The sequence below is a fragment of the Hibiscus syriacus genome, unplaced genomic scaffold (genome assembly GCF_006381635.1).
Source record: "Hibiscus syriacus cultivar Baekdansim isolate YM2019G1 unplaced genomic scaffold, ASM638163v2 tig00116971_pilon, whole genome shotgun sequence".
Lineage (NCBI taxonomy): Eukaryota > Viridiplantae > Streptophyta > Magnoliopsida > Malvales > Malvaceae > Hibiscus > Hibiscus syriacus.
Window position 1 is genome coordinate 2,316,482 of NW_024063495.1, and position 13,802 is coordinate 2,330,283.

The window sequence follows — 13,802 nt, forward strand, 5'->3', positions numbered from 1 at the left end:
AGTCAGGATGTGCTCCACACTCACAACACCAAATTGTTGATGAAAATATTTGTGTTGTGATGCCTATAGATAGTTCTTCCCTTCTGATTTAGGCGAGGAGTCGTAGTTGATATTTCATGGTGACGTTGCATAAGGTTTTTAATTGTATGGGTTTTTAAGATTTTAAGAGGATGAATAAAATCAAGATTCAAATAAGAAGAAAAAACCCCACTTTCAGTCTTGTATGAGAGGTTTATACAATGATCATTAGTGTTGGTATTAGGCTTGGGCTATAATGACTATATGTAGGTTGTCTAATCACACAAATATAAATGTTGAACAGTAGATTTGACTTATAAATCATATAAGTTTTTAACGATCATATTAAATGATTAGTTGTTGTCCGTAGGATATGGAGCTTTAGAGGACAGTGCAAGTCGGGGAATATGAATCTCTGGAGGCTTCAACGACCGATAGATAGAATAATTACAATAGAAATATAGCTTAGGGAGGAAATCTGAAAGAATTATAACACATATTAATTTTAATTTATCACGTCATTATTCTAACAACAACTAATAACATGGTGTCTATTTTATAATAAAATATTTATTTTATAATTTTTGAAATTTAATAAGTAAAAATATGATAATTTATTGACCATCTTTTAAATTTATCAGAAAAAAAAGGAAAAATAAATAAAACTAGGATTGAAGTGGGGGAATGGATGAGAAGGGCAGAAGGGGGTAAAAAAAGACTGGTGCGGCTGAAATCTTTCATCGCAATCAGAGGAAGAGTGTGTCTGGTCGTCTGGGAGAATGTGCGGTCTCACGTGTTGGAGTTGTAGTAGCAAACAATAATAAGAGTGTGTTTGGATCACGGAATGTAAAATTATTAGTAGAATGTAAAATTACCAGTGAAAATGTAAGATTACCATGGAATAAAAATACTAGGAATGTTGTATTTTGTGTTTGGTTGGTTTAGTAAGAATGTAAGATTATCGTGTTTGATTAAAGAAATAAAAGATTATTGAATGTATATTTGACCAAATTGTCCTTATTATATATTTGTTTTTTAACGAATTGAAAAATATTTATATATTTTCTTTAAAAAATTTAAATTCATAAAATTTATATAATTTTTTTTATAAAATTGAAAATATAAAAAGGTTTATTGAAAGGGTAAAATTTTATTTTAACCCTTGAATTTTATATAAAATTTTAATTATAGATTTTTTTTGTAAATCTAAAATAGTTTAAGGATAAATTTGTAATTTAACATTTATAGAATTTTTATTATTAAATGACAGAAGAATGATATTTTTGAAAAAAAAAATAAGGGTATTTTAGTCTGAAACGTTGGTAATCTAACAATACTAAGGAAAGGGAGGTACGGGAGAATGTGGATTTCATTCCCATGGGAATCCCACATTCTCCCATCCAAACGCCCCCTAAGGTAGCATTTGGTTCGCTGAAATGTTTATAAGGGAATTGGAATCTGTGAAGGAATTGGAATCCAATTCTATATTTTGTTTGGTTGGCAAGAAATGAAATTGGAATCCAATTCCATATTCTGTTTGGTTCGCAGACATGTCATATGAATTTGATTTCAGTAATGTAAAATGACAGAATTGCCCTTCTTATTTTTTTGCTTTATTTTAGTTTATTTGCTTTATTTTAGTTTATTTTACAACTTACATGTAGTAATATATTATAAAAAAATAAAAATATTAAATTTTCATTTTATTAATTGATTATTCATTTCAATAAATTATAAAAATCATGTTAATAAATATTATAAGTTAAAATCATCGCAATAAAAATATGTTAATAAGTTACCAAAAGATATAGCAATATTTCAATACATTCCAATCGGAGTATGTTAATTAGTTACCAAAAACTATTTTTATTCAATATATGAATTAGAAACTCGACCCGACACGACTCAAAATAATAAAAAATTTATTTTTATTCAATAAAAACATTGACTTAATTGAAAAAAAATTATATATAGAGGGGTATTATTGTAATTATTCTTAAATGTATAAGGTAAAATTATATATTTTTTTCGGGTCGGTCTGGTTTTTTCACCCTAAACCTGAACCCGACCCGACCCGACCTGACCCGAATATCACACTTAAAAAAACTCGACTCGACCCGACTCGACCCGAATATCACTCTTAAAAAACCCGACCCGACCCGAACAAAATAAAGTTTCATCCGACCCGACCCGAATATATGAATTAGAAATCCGACCCGACTCGACCCGAAATAATAAAAAATTATTTTTATTTAATAAAAACAGTGACTTAATCCGACCGGACCCGAATTATATATATTTTCAGGTCGGTCCAGTTTTTTTCACCCTAAACCGACTCGACCTGACCGACCCGAATATCACACTTAAAAAAAACCCGACCCGACTCGACCCGAATATCACACTTAAAAACTCGACCCGAACAAAATAAAGTTTCATCCGACCCGACCTGAATATATGAATTAGAAATCCAACCCGACCCGACCGGACCCGAAATAATAAAAAAATTATTTTTATTTAATAAAAACAGTGACTTAATCTGACCCGACCTGAATTATATATATTTTCGAGTCGGTCCCGTTTTTTTACCCTAAACCCGAACCCGACCCGAATATCACACTTAAAAAAACTCGATCCGACCCGACCAAAATAAAGTTTCACCCGACCCGACCCGACTATATGAATTAGAAACTGACCCGACCCGAAATAATAAAAAAATATTTTTATTCAATATATGAATAAGTTACCAAAGGATTGATGAGGGTAGTATGGTCAAATTTCAATTCCCTTCAACAAGAGAATTGAATTCCATCCATTTTTAGATGGAATTCACTTTCCCTCATTTGATGGAATTGAATTCCATCATAGATTACAATTCCCTTAAAAAACTTAAATCAAACATGAGAAAGTGATGGAATTAGATTCCAATTCCAATATATTACATCCAACCAAACGCCACCTAAGAGATATATCGATACGAGGAATTTAGAAATGGTCGCTTCTTCTTAAAAAATTGATTTTTTTATTTTTTCATTAAAAAATTGATTTTTTATTCTTTTAAAATTATCCAAACTCTATTTTTAATAATATTTTATAAATTTATCTCCTGAACATGAAATCTTACATCATCTTCGTTGCCGACGGCATCATAAAAGACTCAAACTTTTTGACGCCAAACTATCTGCTGGTGCTGGCTGGGTACCACAGTTGGCGTTTGGCATTGCCTTTTCAATCCGAATCCAAATCTGCATGCGATGCTTAAATTTTATTTCATTAATGGGTGGGTTCTCGTAAAACGTGAAGAATTTGCTTTTGGTTCGTTGGCAGTGTGCAGTCAACTTTTGAAGGATTTGGGACCATTGCACCTCCTCAAAAAGTCTAACCTACACCCTAGCTTGCCGCTGGCCGCTGGCCGCTGCCTGCTTTACCTCTGGGGATTCACTTCGAAAGCTATACCATATCACCCTACTCAACAATATCAAAACCTCAACACTTTTTTCTAAAAACAAAACTTCTGTTGACTTAATTCTTATTAAATTTAATGTTTTTAATTTAAGGTTAAACTATGCGAATAGTCCCCTTTATTTTTAATATGACCGAATGTGGTCACTAATTTAAAAATGAATAATACATGATCCCTAACGTTATCGATCCATTTGATTTTAGTCTCTAATATTACCGATCTATTTGATTTTAATACCTCGGCCATTAACTCTCATTTGATTTTAATCCCTCAACTATGTCACATAATCATTAAGAGTTAATAATAGATTTACCTTTTAAATTGGTAACCAAAGTCGAACAGAACCTAAATAAAATAGACTATTCACATAGTTTACCTTTAATTTGATCACTATATTTTTACTTTTTTTTATTTTTAAAATTTGTATGATATTAGATTTAATACACTTTTTAGTGTACACCTCAAAATGTGATTTGGTGACTAAAAAATTGTTTGTTAAAAATAGGTGTCTAACGTTTTCTCTGTTACACTTTTAGATGCATACCGTTATGTTTTTTAATTTTTAAAAATTTTAATAATAAAAATATTGTTTTTTAAATAATTTAAAAAAAATCAAACCAGTCCTTGCGTCGTCCCTCTCTCTTTCATCCCCCACCTCTGACTGCGAAGGGTCACCAACGGTTAGGTTTTGTTCAAAGCAAGACAAGAAACTCAATGGTGAAGGTCATGTAACGTACGTATGGTTGTAGTCGTCGAAATTACCAAAAAAACAACAAGGAAAAACCTAAAAATCTGACGACTCTTCGCGGCATTTTTCACGACGATCAACACAATTTCATGGTGTGTGGCGGACTAGGTTTTGGTTGTGATGGCGAGATGATTCTGATGGTGTCAATAGTAATGGCCATGATCCGACAGTGATCGATTGACGATGAAATATGTAAAATTTGGGGGTTGTTTTTTTTTAAAATATATATATAATATTAAGTTGTTTTAATAAAATAATTTTTGAAATTTTATATGTGTGACAAGTGTCAGATAATGACCAAATTTAATAGTCATTACGGTTTATACACTTAAAAGTGTAACGTTGAAAACGTTAGACACCTGGTTTTAACGCAAAATTCTTTAGGCGTCAAATCATATTTTAAGATATAATTTAGGCACTAAAAAGTATATTAAGCCTTGATATTTTAATGTTCTTAATTTTATTCATGTTGACGAGAATAGATTGATCTCGTTATTCGTTGTCGATTTACTTCTTCTAGTTTAGGTGGAGAGTAATGATTGATGAAAGAGCATCGATGTTTAGTCGATAATTCTATGTGAGAGTATGATGGAAACAGTGCGAGAAAGAAGATGAGTTTTTAGACAAGAGTGTGGAGGGAAGAATAAGAAGGAATTTCCCTCTCAACCGTGGATGTAAGATATTTATAACGATTTTATCTAAGAGGGCTAAGTATAATGTTATTATGGTATCTATAATCAACAAATTAAATAGATTTAATCGTTAGATCTTGTATTTCGTTATAGTAAAACACGTGGATGTTCCCAGACATTACTCAACTTTAGTAAACCGAGCTATCTATTCAATTGAAATGGTGGAGAGCTAATCATTTCCAAAAATATAATCAAAATTCGTAAAAATATTAAACACCTAGAGTTATATTTTAAAACATCTATACTGTATATTAAGGATTATTATTAGTGAAGAAATTTTCACAATTACCTTTTCATTTTGAGATTTTTATATAACTTTTAAATAAATTAACTCAAAATCGATTTTGAGAATCAAATAAATATAATATTAATGAATTTATAGATAATTTGTTATTACTTTAGTTGTAACAGTGTATTGATATAAGTTTTTTAAATATGTTTTTCCATAAAATATTTTATTGTTTACACATATTGCGATTAAGGATGAACTCATGATAGGACGAATCAAATTTTTATTGCCTTAACTCTGACCTGAAAATTAAAGGCTTCTATCTAATCTTGATTCGTCCCAAACTCGCCCGAGTTACAGTGTAAAAACCTATCCCTAAATTATCTCGTCCTAACTCGAATATTTTTATTTTATATTTAATAAAAAAATTACAATCCGGCCAAGCTTTAAATAGGGTAAATTACACATTTAGTATTCTAATTATCAGTTTTATTCCGTTTTGGTCACTCAACTATTTTTTTAAATCCTACCTAACGTTTATGTTTTTGTTTCATTTTGGTCACCCAACTATTTTTCTTCAAAATATACCTAACCTTACATTTTGGTCGCCTGTTGTTAAAAAATTAACAAAACTACTGACGTGACATTTTTTTGAATGATGACACATTAGCATCACCATTAGTTTTTTAACGGTAGGTGACTCAAATGAAACCAAAACTAAACATTAGTTGTAATTTCAAAAAAAAGCTAGATAACCAAAATGAAATAAAAGTGATAATTAGAGTATTAAACGTATAGTTTACCCTTTAATATATATATAAACAAAGATAATTGTAATAGGAGGTAGCATAGAAATGCATGTGATGTATAGGGATGAGTGTGTATTGGAATAGAATTATTATTAGGTAATAATATTCATTGGGGTTAGGGTGTGGCAGAAAGTAGGTGGGAAAGGTTGCATCTTTTCGTATCATATTATGCGTTGTAATGTAAAAAAGGTTAAGTTGAATGCAAAATGTCAAACACTAGCCTTACAGTTTATGGGAACCGGCGTTTCAAAGTGTTTGCCTGTCCTTTACCTCCTAACCTTCATCTTCTTATACTTTACTCTTACAACTATTTTCTTGAATTTCTGTTTTTGTTCTCTAATACAACGGGTCTTTCTACACCTTACTATTCTTATCTTCTCTACCTTTTTTTTTTTATATATTCATTTTCAATTTAGGGGAGATATTAGGATTAATTATCAAAAATAAAGATAAATTACTTGTTTAGTACCTAAACTATTATTTTTTGTATTTTGTAGTACCTAAACTTTAAAAAAATCCTTTCAAATCATTCATAACGTTTAGTTTTTGTTTTATTTTAATACCCCTGTTAAAAACTTAAAGTACGGGCTGACGTGGCATAGCTCTGGTGGACGACGACCAATTTGAATGGTGGACCACGAGAGAATGACGAGTCGACCAATATAGTCCAGTTTTAGGCCCATTAGACGGTGGACCATGGAGATCGGAGGATGAAGAAATCGAAGAGTCCGTCGTCGATTTGAGAGAGATTGATGTGTTTCCCGGTGAAACGAAGGCTGGAATCACGTTTAGGGGGTCAAAAAGGTGCAAGCTGAAAAGTTTGGGCTTCATCGGCCGACAGATGCAACGAGTGATGATTGTAGACGCGATGGCCGAAGAGCTCGTTTGTTAAGTTTTTAACTGCAGGGTACTAAAATAAAACAAAAACTAAATGTTAGGCATGATTTTGAAAAAATAATGAAAGTTTAGGTACTAAAATAGATAAAAAAAAAATGATATTTTAGGTACTAACACATAATTTATCCTGAAAGCAAATAAATTATTTGAGTTTAAAATAACAAGGATTTATTAAATATTTAATTTAAAGAAATAGATGAGATAAAGATCTAATTTTATTTAAGTTTAAATTTATAAGGAACTAAAACAATATGTATTTATATTTCTCTTATAATTCATGAACGGCATTAGGATTAAGTATTGAAAGTGATTCATTATTTAAGTTAAAAGAATATGTATTTATTAAGTATATAATCCAAAATATAAGAAGGAATAAAATTTAATTTTACTTAAGTTTAAATATACAGAAAGCCCCTCTCACTCTTCATGTACCTTGGTCCCTATGTCAACCCCTTAACCGATACCCTTTTTATTTAGTGTAAAATATATAAATAAAAATCAATTTATGTTAAAATGATATTTTTAGTCCTTAAAACTTCAAAAGTCAATAATTGATTGTTAAATTTATCAAACTGTTATAAAATAGTCATTTTATGTTATAAAGTAGTGACAAATTTCGATAAGTATAAGAACTACTTTGTAATAATTTGTAGGTTTAATGGCTATTTTATAATAGTTTGATAAAGTTTAATGATCATTTCGTAACATTTTGATAAGTTTAATGAATATTGTATAACTTTTAAAACTTTAGTAACCGAAAGAACTATTTCAATATTGTTTAATGACCATTTATGTATTTTCTTATTAAAATCCTTTTGATATTAGATATTTATGATTTATAATTTAATTTAACCCCTTAAGGATATTGACAATTTATATTAGATATTGCCACTCTTTTTATTTTACAAGCCTTTTCTTCTTATTATTCGGATTCGATAATTAAATGAAGTTTCTAAAGGTTATTCGAATTGTTACGTCTGTAGAGTGTATACATTATTAATGATTAAGAAAAAATCTGAATAGATTATCATAAATTTAAGGCTACAGTGATCGAGTAATACGAATATACATAAAGAAGAGACTACTAGTAATATAATACTTTGATATAGATACTATCTTTTAATCATTTTTTACTATTAAAAAATTATATTATGTTACCATTTATACTTAGAGTGACATAATTATTTTATAAATAATATTGGTTTAAAATTTAAGTTTATTTTTTTAGAAATATAATATATCTTCTAATTACAATAATAATAAAGTGAAAATAAGTAAGTAAAAATGCTGATTTTAAAGTAGAAGTAAGAGTTAAAAAAATGCATTAATGTTTTGAATATTCAGTAAAATTAAGAGTAAATCTAAAAAAATAAGTAAAAAATTTGTATTAATGTTTTGAATATTTATGTTCGTGGAAACTGCTTTTTCATTTATCGTTTCTTTTGTTGTTGTTTATGTATGGATGTAATATGCATGGTAAAAATTGATAAAAATAAAATAGTTAATCTTTTAAATCAATGAAATTATATTAAGTATATTTCTTTATTTAACTTTTAACTCATTTTTATATCATTTTTTTTGAAATTATATTTATAAAAAGTTAATCGATCAAAATAATTGTAAATAAAAATTTCAATAATTAGAGTAAATCTGGATTGAAAGTTCATGTATAATATGTCCAAGTATAATGAGATTTAAATTTGAAAATTTTAAAATCTCAAGTATCAAATATATAAAATATAAATGTTAAGATTATTATAAAAATAAAAATTAATTTAAAATATAAAAAATATTATATTAACTATTACAGGTTGATACTGATTGAAATATATTAATGTAATGTTAAAATTTCAACTGAAACAAATTTTAATTTACTTAACATATTAATTTATAACTAGTACAAGTCGATACAAATGATATAAAGGACGATTATGGATCGAGACAGTTTTTTAGTATACTCGAATCTGATCGAATATAATATCCTTCCACGTATCATTTAATTAGATTTGAATTTAAGATAAATGCACTTGATCCGTAATTTGATTTAATTTTTAAGGTAAAATCCCGCACCTAACAAATATATGTATTGGCCCAAACGTCAAATTGAGAACTTTTTACCGTAAAATCTAGACATGACGTGATCTTATCTTAAAAAAAAACTTGTCCAAACCCAAAAATTTTAAGAAGAAATCTTACAAGGATGGATATAAATCCATCACTATTTGAATAAAAATCTCATCTCTAAGTGATATTGATACAGGAGGACTCGATCAAACCAAGTCAACAAGTTTTGAGTTAGAATTATGAGTCTTATTTTATAATTCAAATTTTATTTAAATTTTTAAATTTAATTGAGTTTTTAATTTAAGAGTCGAATAAAATCGAGTTAAAATTTTTAACATTAAATAGAATAAAAAGTTTAATTTTTGAATCGAGTATAATTTTAGTTACTCTTAATCGATACCATGCTAACCATCTTGGAAAAAAATAAGTCGGTAATATTAATTGTACTTTATATATGATCATACCCACATACATAAAATCTGGTATTTGGATAATAACATAAATGTTAGTAATTGAATCATAATAATAATTGCTTCTGAGTTTTGGCAGTGAGAATAAATTCATGTACCCACCCACCCCTTTCTCCTTCTTCATTATTTCCCTATTAATTTCTTCTTTCATCTTTTTTTCTCAGATATTCACACAGCTCATAAACATCCAAAACCCCAACGGCGTTTTGATGCATTAAAATATTGAGTTTTCGTTGTTTATCATTGAATGTCGTGCTGCCTATCTTATTAGCCCTGAGTTCAGAGGAATCCCAAGGCTGCTGTCCCAGTTCTCATACCATTTTCTTCTTGGATATGCTCCCCCATTGTTAATCAGTAATGTATCTTCTTCTTTACTTAAATCCCATCAAGTGAAAGCTTTAAGCTTGGATGAGGATTGAAGAGTGATTCCCTTGTTGTTAATGGCTGCTTGTGATTTGGTTGGTGGGAATGGGAGTAACAGAAGGAGCAACGCGAACGAAGAAAACCCAGTGAGAAGCAGCGCCATGAGGAAGAGAATGGGTTCTGAGATTTCCGATTATCACAGGTTTCCTCGCCGGAATCTTGCTTCCGATAGCAGCATGGCTTGTTCTTTCATGGCTGCTAATAATAACCCTAATCCACTCTTCAACTACTCCACTATGAATATGGATAATAATAATACATGTGTTATTCCTTCTTCGAGTTTCGCCGCCTTGACGTCAGCCGGACCACCTGCTTTTTTATCTACGACAGCCTCGAGTTTCTCTGGTGTCGACACCGTGTCCTCCACTAGTTCTCAGCCGCCTGCCGTGTGTGGGTTCTCGGGTTTGCCTCTGTTTCCACCATCGGATAGGAATCGAAACGGAAACGCTTCCGTCACCGCCGCTTCCGGTAATAATACCGTTCCTGTTTCTTTTACTCCGGTCTCGAATTCCATGGATGACAATTCAGCCACGGCGTGGATTGACGGCGTTATACGGGACCTTATCCACACCTCGGCTAATGTTTCCATTCCTCAGCTCATCCATAACGTTCGGGAGATTATTTACCCTTGCAACCCGAACCTCGCTGCTCTACTCGAATACCGGCTCCGTTCTTTAATGGATCCACTTGAACGGAGGAGAGAGGCTCCGCCATTGCATCTGCCGGAGGTGGCGTTGCCGAGGCACCATGGTCAGCAACAAGGCTCGTCTGGGCTCACGCTTAACTTGGACTCCGCCATAGATAGTCTCCCTAATTACTCCTTCACAGATTCCGGTGCCATGAATCAATACATGAGTTGGGGAATAACACCACTTCCGATCTCTTCTAACAATCATCAGATTTGTAGTTTGTCAGCGACGACTACTCCGCCGGTTCCTTCGATAAACCTGCACCACCGGGCTGAGGAGCAGCCGTTGGTACGAGAAAACGCTTCTCCAGTCGAGAAGACAACGGCCTCGACGACGGCGACGAAGGCAACGGTGACTACTACTATGACGCCGACGTGCACCGTTCAAACGGTCCAAGCATGCAGTGGTAGAGACAGGAAAGAGGAGCTACGGCAACAGAAGAGAGACGAAGAAGGGTTGCACCTCCTGAAGTTGTTACTCCAATGCGCGGAGGCAGTTTCAGCGAATAACTTAGACGACGCTAATAGGATGTTGTTAGAGCTCTCGCAACTGTCGACTCCGTTCGGGACATCGGCTCAGCGCGTAGCGGCGTATTTCTCAGAAGCTATCTCAGCGAGGCTGGTGAGTTCGTGCTTGGGAATATGCGGCGGTCTGCCGTCGATTCCGCCGAGCCATACTCAAAAGCTGGTCTCGGCTTTTCAGGTGTTCAATGGGATAAGTCCATTCGTTAAGTTCTCGCATTTTACAGCAAATCAAGCTATACAAGAAGCTTTTGAAAAGGAGGAGAGAGTGCACATCATAGATCTTGACGTAATGCAAGGCTTGCAATGGCCTGGACTATTTCACATTCTTGCTTCAAGACCCGGCGGGCCACCGCACGTTCGCCTCACGGGACTCGGAACCTCCTTAGAGGCCCTGGAAGCCACCGGGAAACGTTTATCTGATTTTGCAGACAAACTGGGAATTCCCTTTGAATTTTGTCCGGTGGCGGATAAAGTAGGGAACTTGGAACCAGAGAGGCTTAAAGTAAGCAAGACGGAGGCGGTGGCGGTTCACTGGTTGCAGCACTCTCTTTACGACGTCACCGGCTCCAATACCAATATGCTGTGGCTGTTTCAAAGGTGACTAACTACGTCCTTAATTGCTTTGATACTGTTCACTTACTGTTAATTTGAAGATGATTAGTGCATAATTATTGAGATTAATCATCATTATCTCACACTTGCATTAGGCCAAGATCATGCATACACATACTCATGTCGTCTTTTGTTATCACGTCTGGGATCACCCACATAAACAGAAGCTGTTTTGTTTGCATGTATTCAATGTCTGGAAACATAACTGGCCTGCCCGTGCCACAAAATATCTGTGATTTTAAGTGGTGATTTGTATTTTAGTTTATTTAATCAACAAGCTTTAGAATTTCATAACTGATCGATCGATGTTAATCGAATTAGAACTCAACAGCTTGTATATGTATGTTTAGAGTTTGTGACTCGAATTTTGTTATGATTTAGTGGATATGGAAATTCTTAGGCTGAAGTCTACCATTGATTCCAGTTAGGATGCGGGAACAGTGTGATATAATTTTATTCAGTTAGTGTTACTACATCCGTATTATATGTATATATTTTAGAGTTCTAGGGTTTAATATATTCTTATAAAATTCTCTTGAAACTTTGTTGTACTACAGTGAATTCTGCCCTCATATTCCTTTAAGTATTTCCATGTAAATATGTGTTTTTATTTACGATCTTGTTTGTTTATCTTTATTATCATTTCGATTATCGTTATATGTATATTTTTGTAATGTAATGTGCTAGTAATAATAGCAATTAATCAATGAATGTATATGACCTAACACGTGGTGTTGTGTTTGATGATGAATATAATAATAACAATGTGTGTTTGGGATTTAGATTGGCACCCAAAGTAGTGACCGTAGTAGAACAAGACTTGAGCCACGGCGGGTCATTCTTGGGAAGATTTGTGGAGGCCATACACTACTACTCCGCCCTGTTCGATTCCTTGGGAGCCAGCTACGGCGAGGAGAGCGAGGAACGGCACGTGGTGGAGCAGCAGCTACTTTCGAAAGAGATCCGAAACGTTCTGGCACTAGGCGGCCCTAGCGAGGAGGTCAAGTTCCATAACTGGAGGGAGAAGCTGCAGCAGTCCGGGTTCAAACCCATCTCTCTCGCTGGCAACGCCGCCACGCAGGCCACGCTGCTCTTGGGAATGTTCCCCTCCGACGGTTACACCCTGGTCGAGGACAACGGTGCCCTCAAGCTCGGCTGGAAAGACCTTTGCTTGCTTACTGCTTCTGCTTGGAGACCCTTCCATGCGACTCTACACCGCTAGCTTATTTTCCTCCTATATGTTACCATCCTCTTAATTTGCTCTGCCCTTTAGCCATATATATTTGTATGTCTTTGACTTATTGAGGAAACGGTGCTTGTGCTTCAAGGGATCCCACTCTGTTGTGCCATTGCCCATTTACATTTTGTATTATTATGAGATTATCCAAAGGGTTTTGTTTTCTCTTTTCTATATGAATTTGGTAGACGGTTACATATGAAGCATCCCCTACACCATACTAGCATACGCCATAGTTAAAATTTCCATTTCATCATTATGGCAACGTTTAGGAAACTCCATGCTTTTCATTTCCATTTTTTGGCAGTCATCTTAAGATTCTGATTAAACTTGAACTAAACCCGAAAACTTATTTAAGAAAATATCAAAATTTTCACTCATTTAAATAAATGTGATCCATAGTCCATAGGTGAGACAGTGGACACATGATGGAAGGAAGATAAAAAGGCAGGGAGACATGTGCACACATTCTCTAACTTTGTACAACCTGTATTTTCCCAATTATGGCACCCTTTTGACTATTATGTGCTTGACAAATCTCACTAGCCCCCTTATTCAACCTTTCCATCTATTATCCAAAACACACATTTACCACATGATACTATGTGTGGCAAGACAACAACCATGTTTTTGCCAAAATCCCAGAGTACCATTTCACCCATTTCTCATGTCTCCACATACAAATATCATTAAATTCATCGTAACGGTCCTCGACCGAGCATTATCTCAATTGATATTTTTGTTGCTAAACAATATGAAAATTATTAGTTCGAGTGCATTTAAATATATAGTCTCGTCCAAAATGCTGTGAGAACTTCCTAGCTAGCCCCATCCATAACATACACACTCAAATACTTCAACATATGGACACAAGAATAGGTTCACCAAACATGGCTTGTTCAACATACACAAATATCTCGATAATGATCA

The 13,802-nt window shown here is 33.2% G+C and overlaps 1 protein-coding gene across 1 annotated transcript; it reads left to right on the forward strand.

Moving 5' to 3' along the window:
- The first annotated feature begins 9,524 nt into the window (after positions 1 to 9,524).
- On the forward strand, positions 9,525 to 13,008 carry LOC120192067 (protein SCARECROW-like). Its single transcript, XM_039194921.1, has 2 exons — positions 9,525 to 11,620; positions 12,419 to 13,008. The coding sequence occupies exons 1-2, from the start codon at positions 9,828 to 9,830 to the stop codon at positions 12,855 to 12,857; spliced, it is 2,232 nt and encodes a 743-aa protein (XP_039050852.1). The 5' UTR covers positions 9,525 to 9,827; the 3' UTR covers positions 12,858 to 13,008.
- Positions 13,009 to 13,802: the final 794 nt, after the last annotated feature.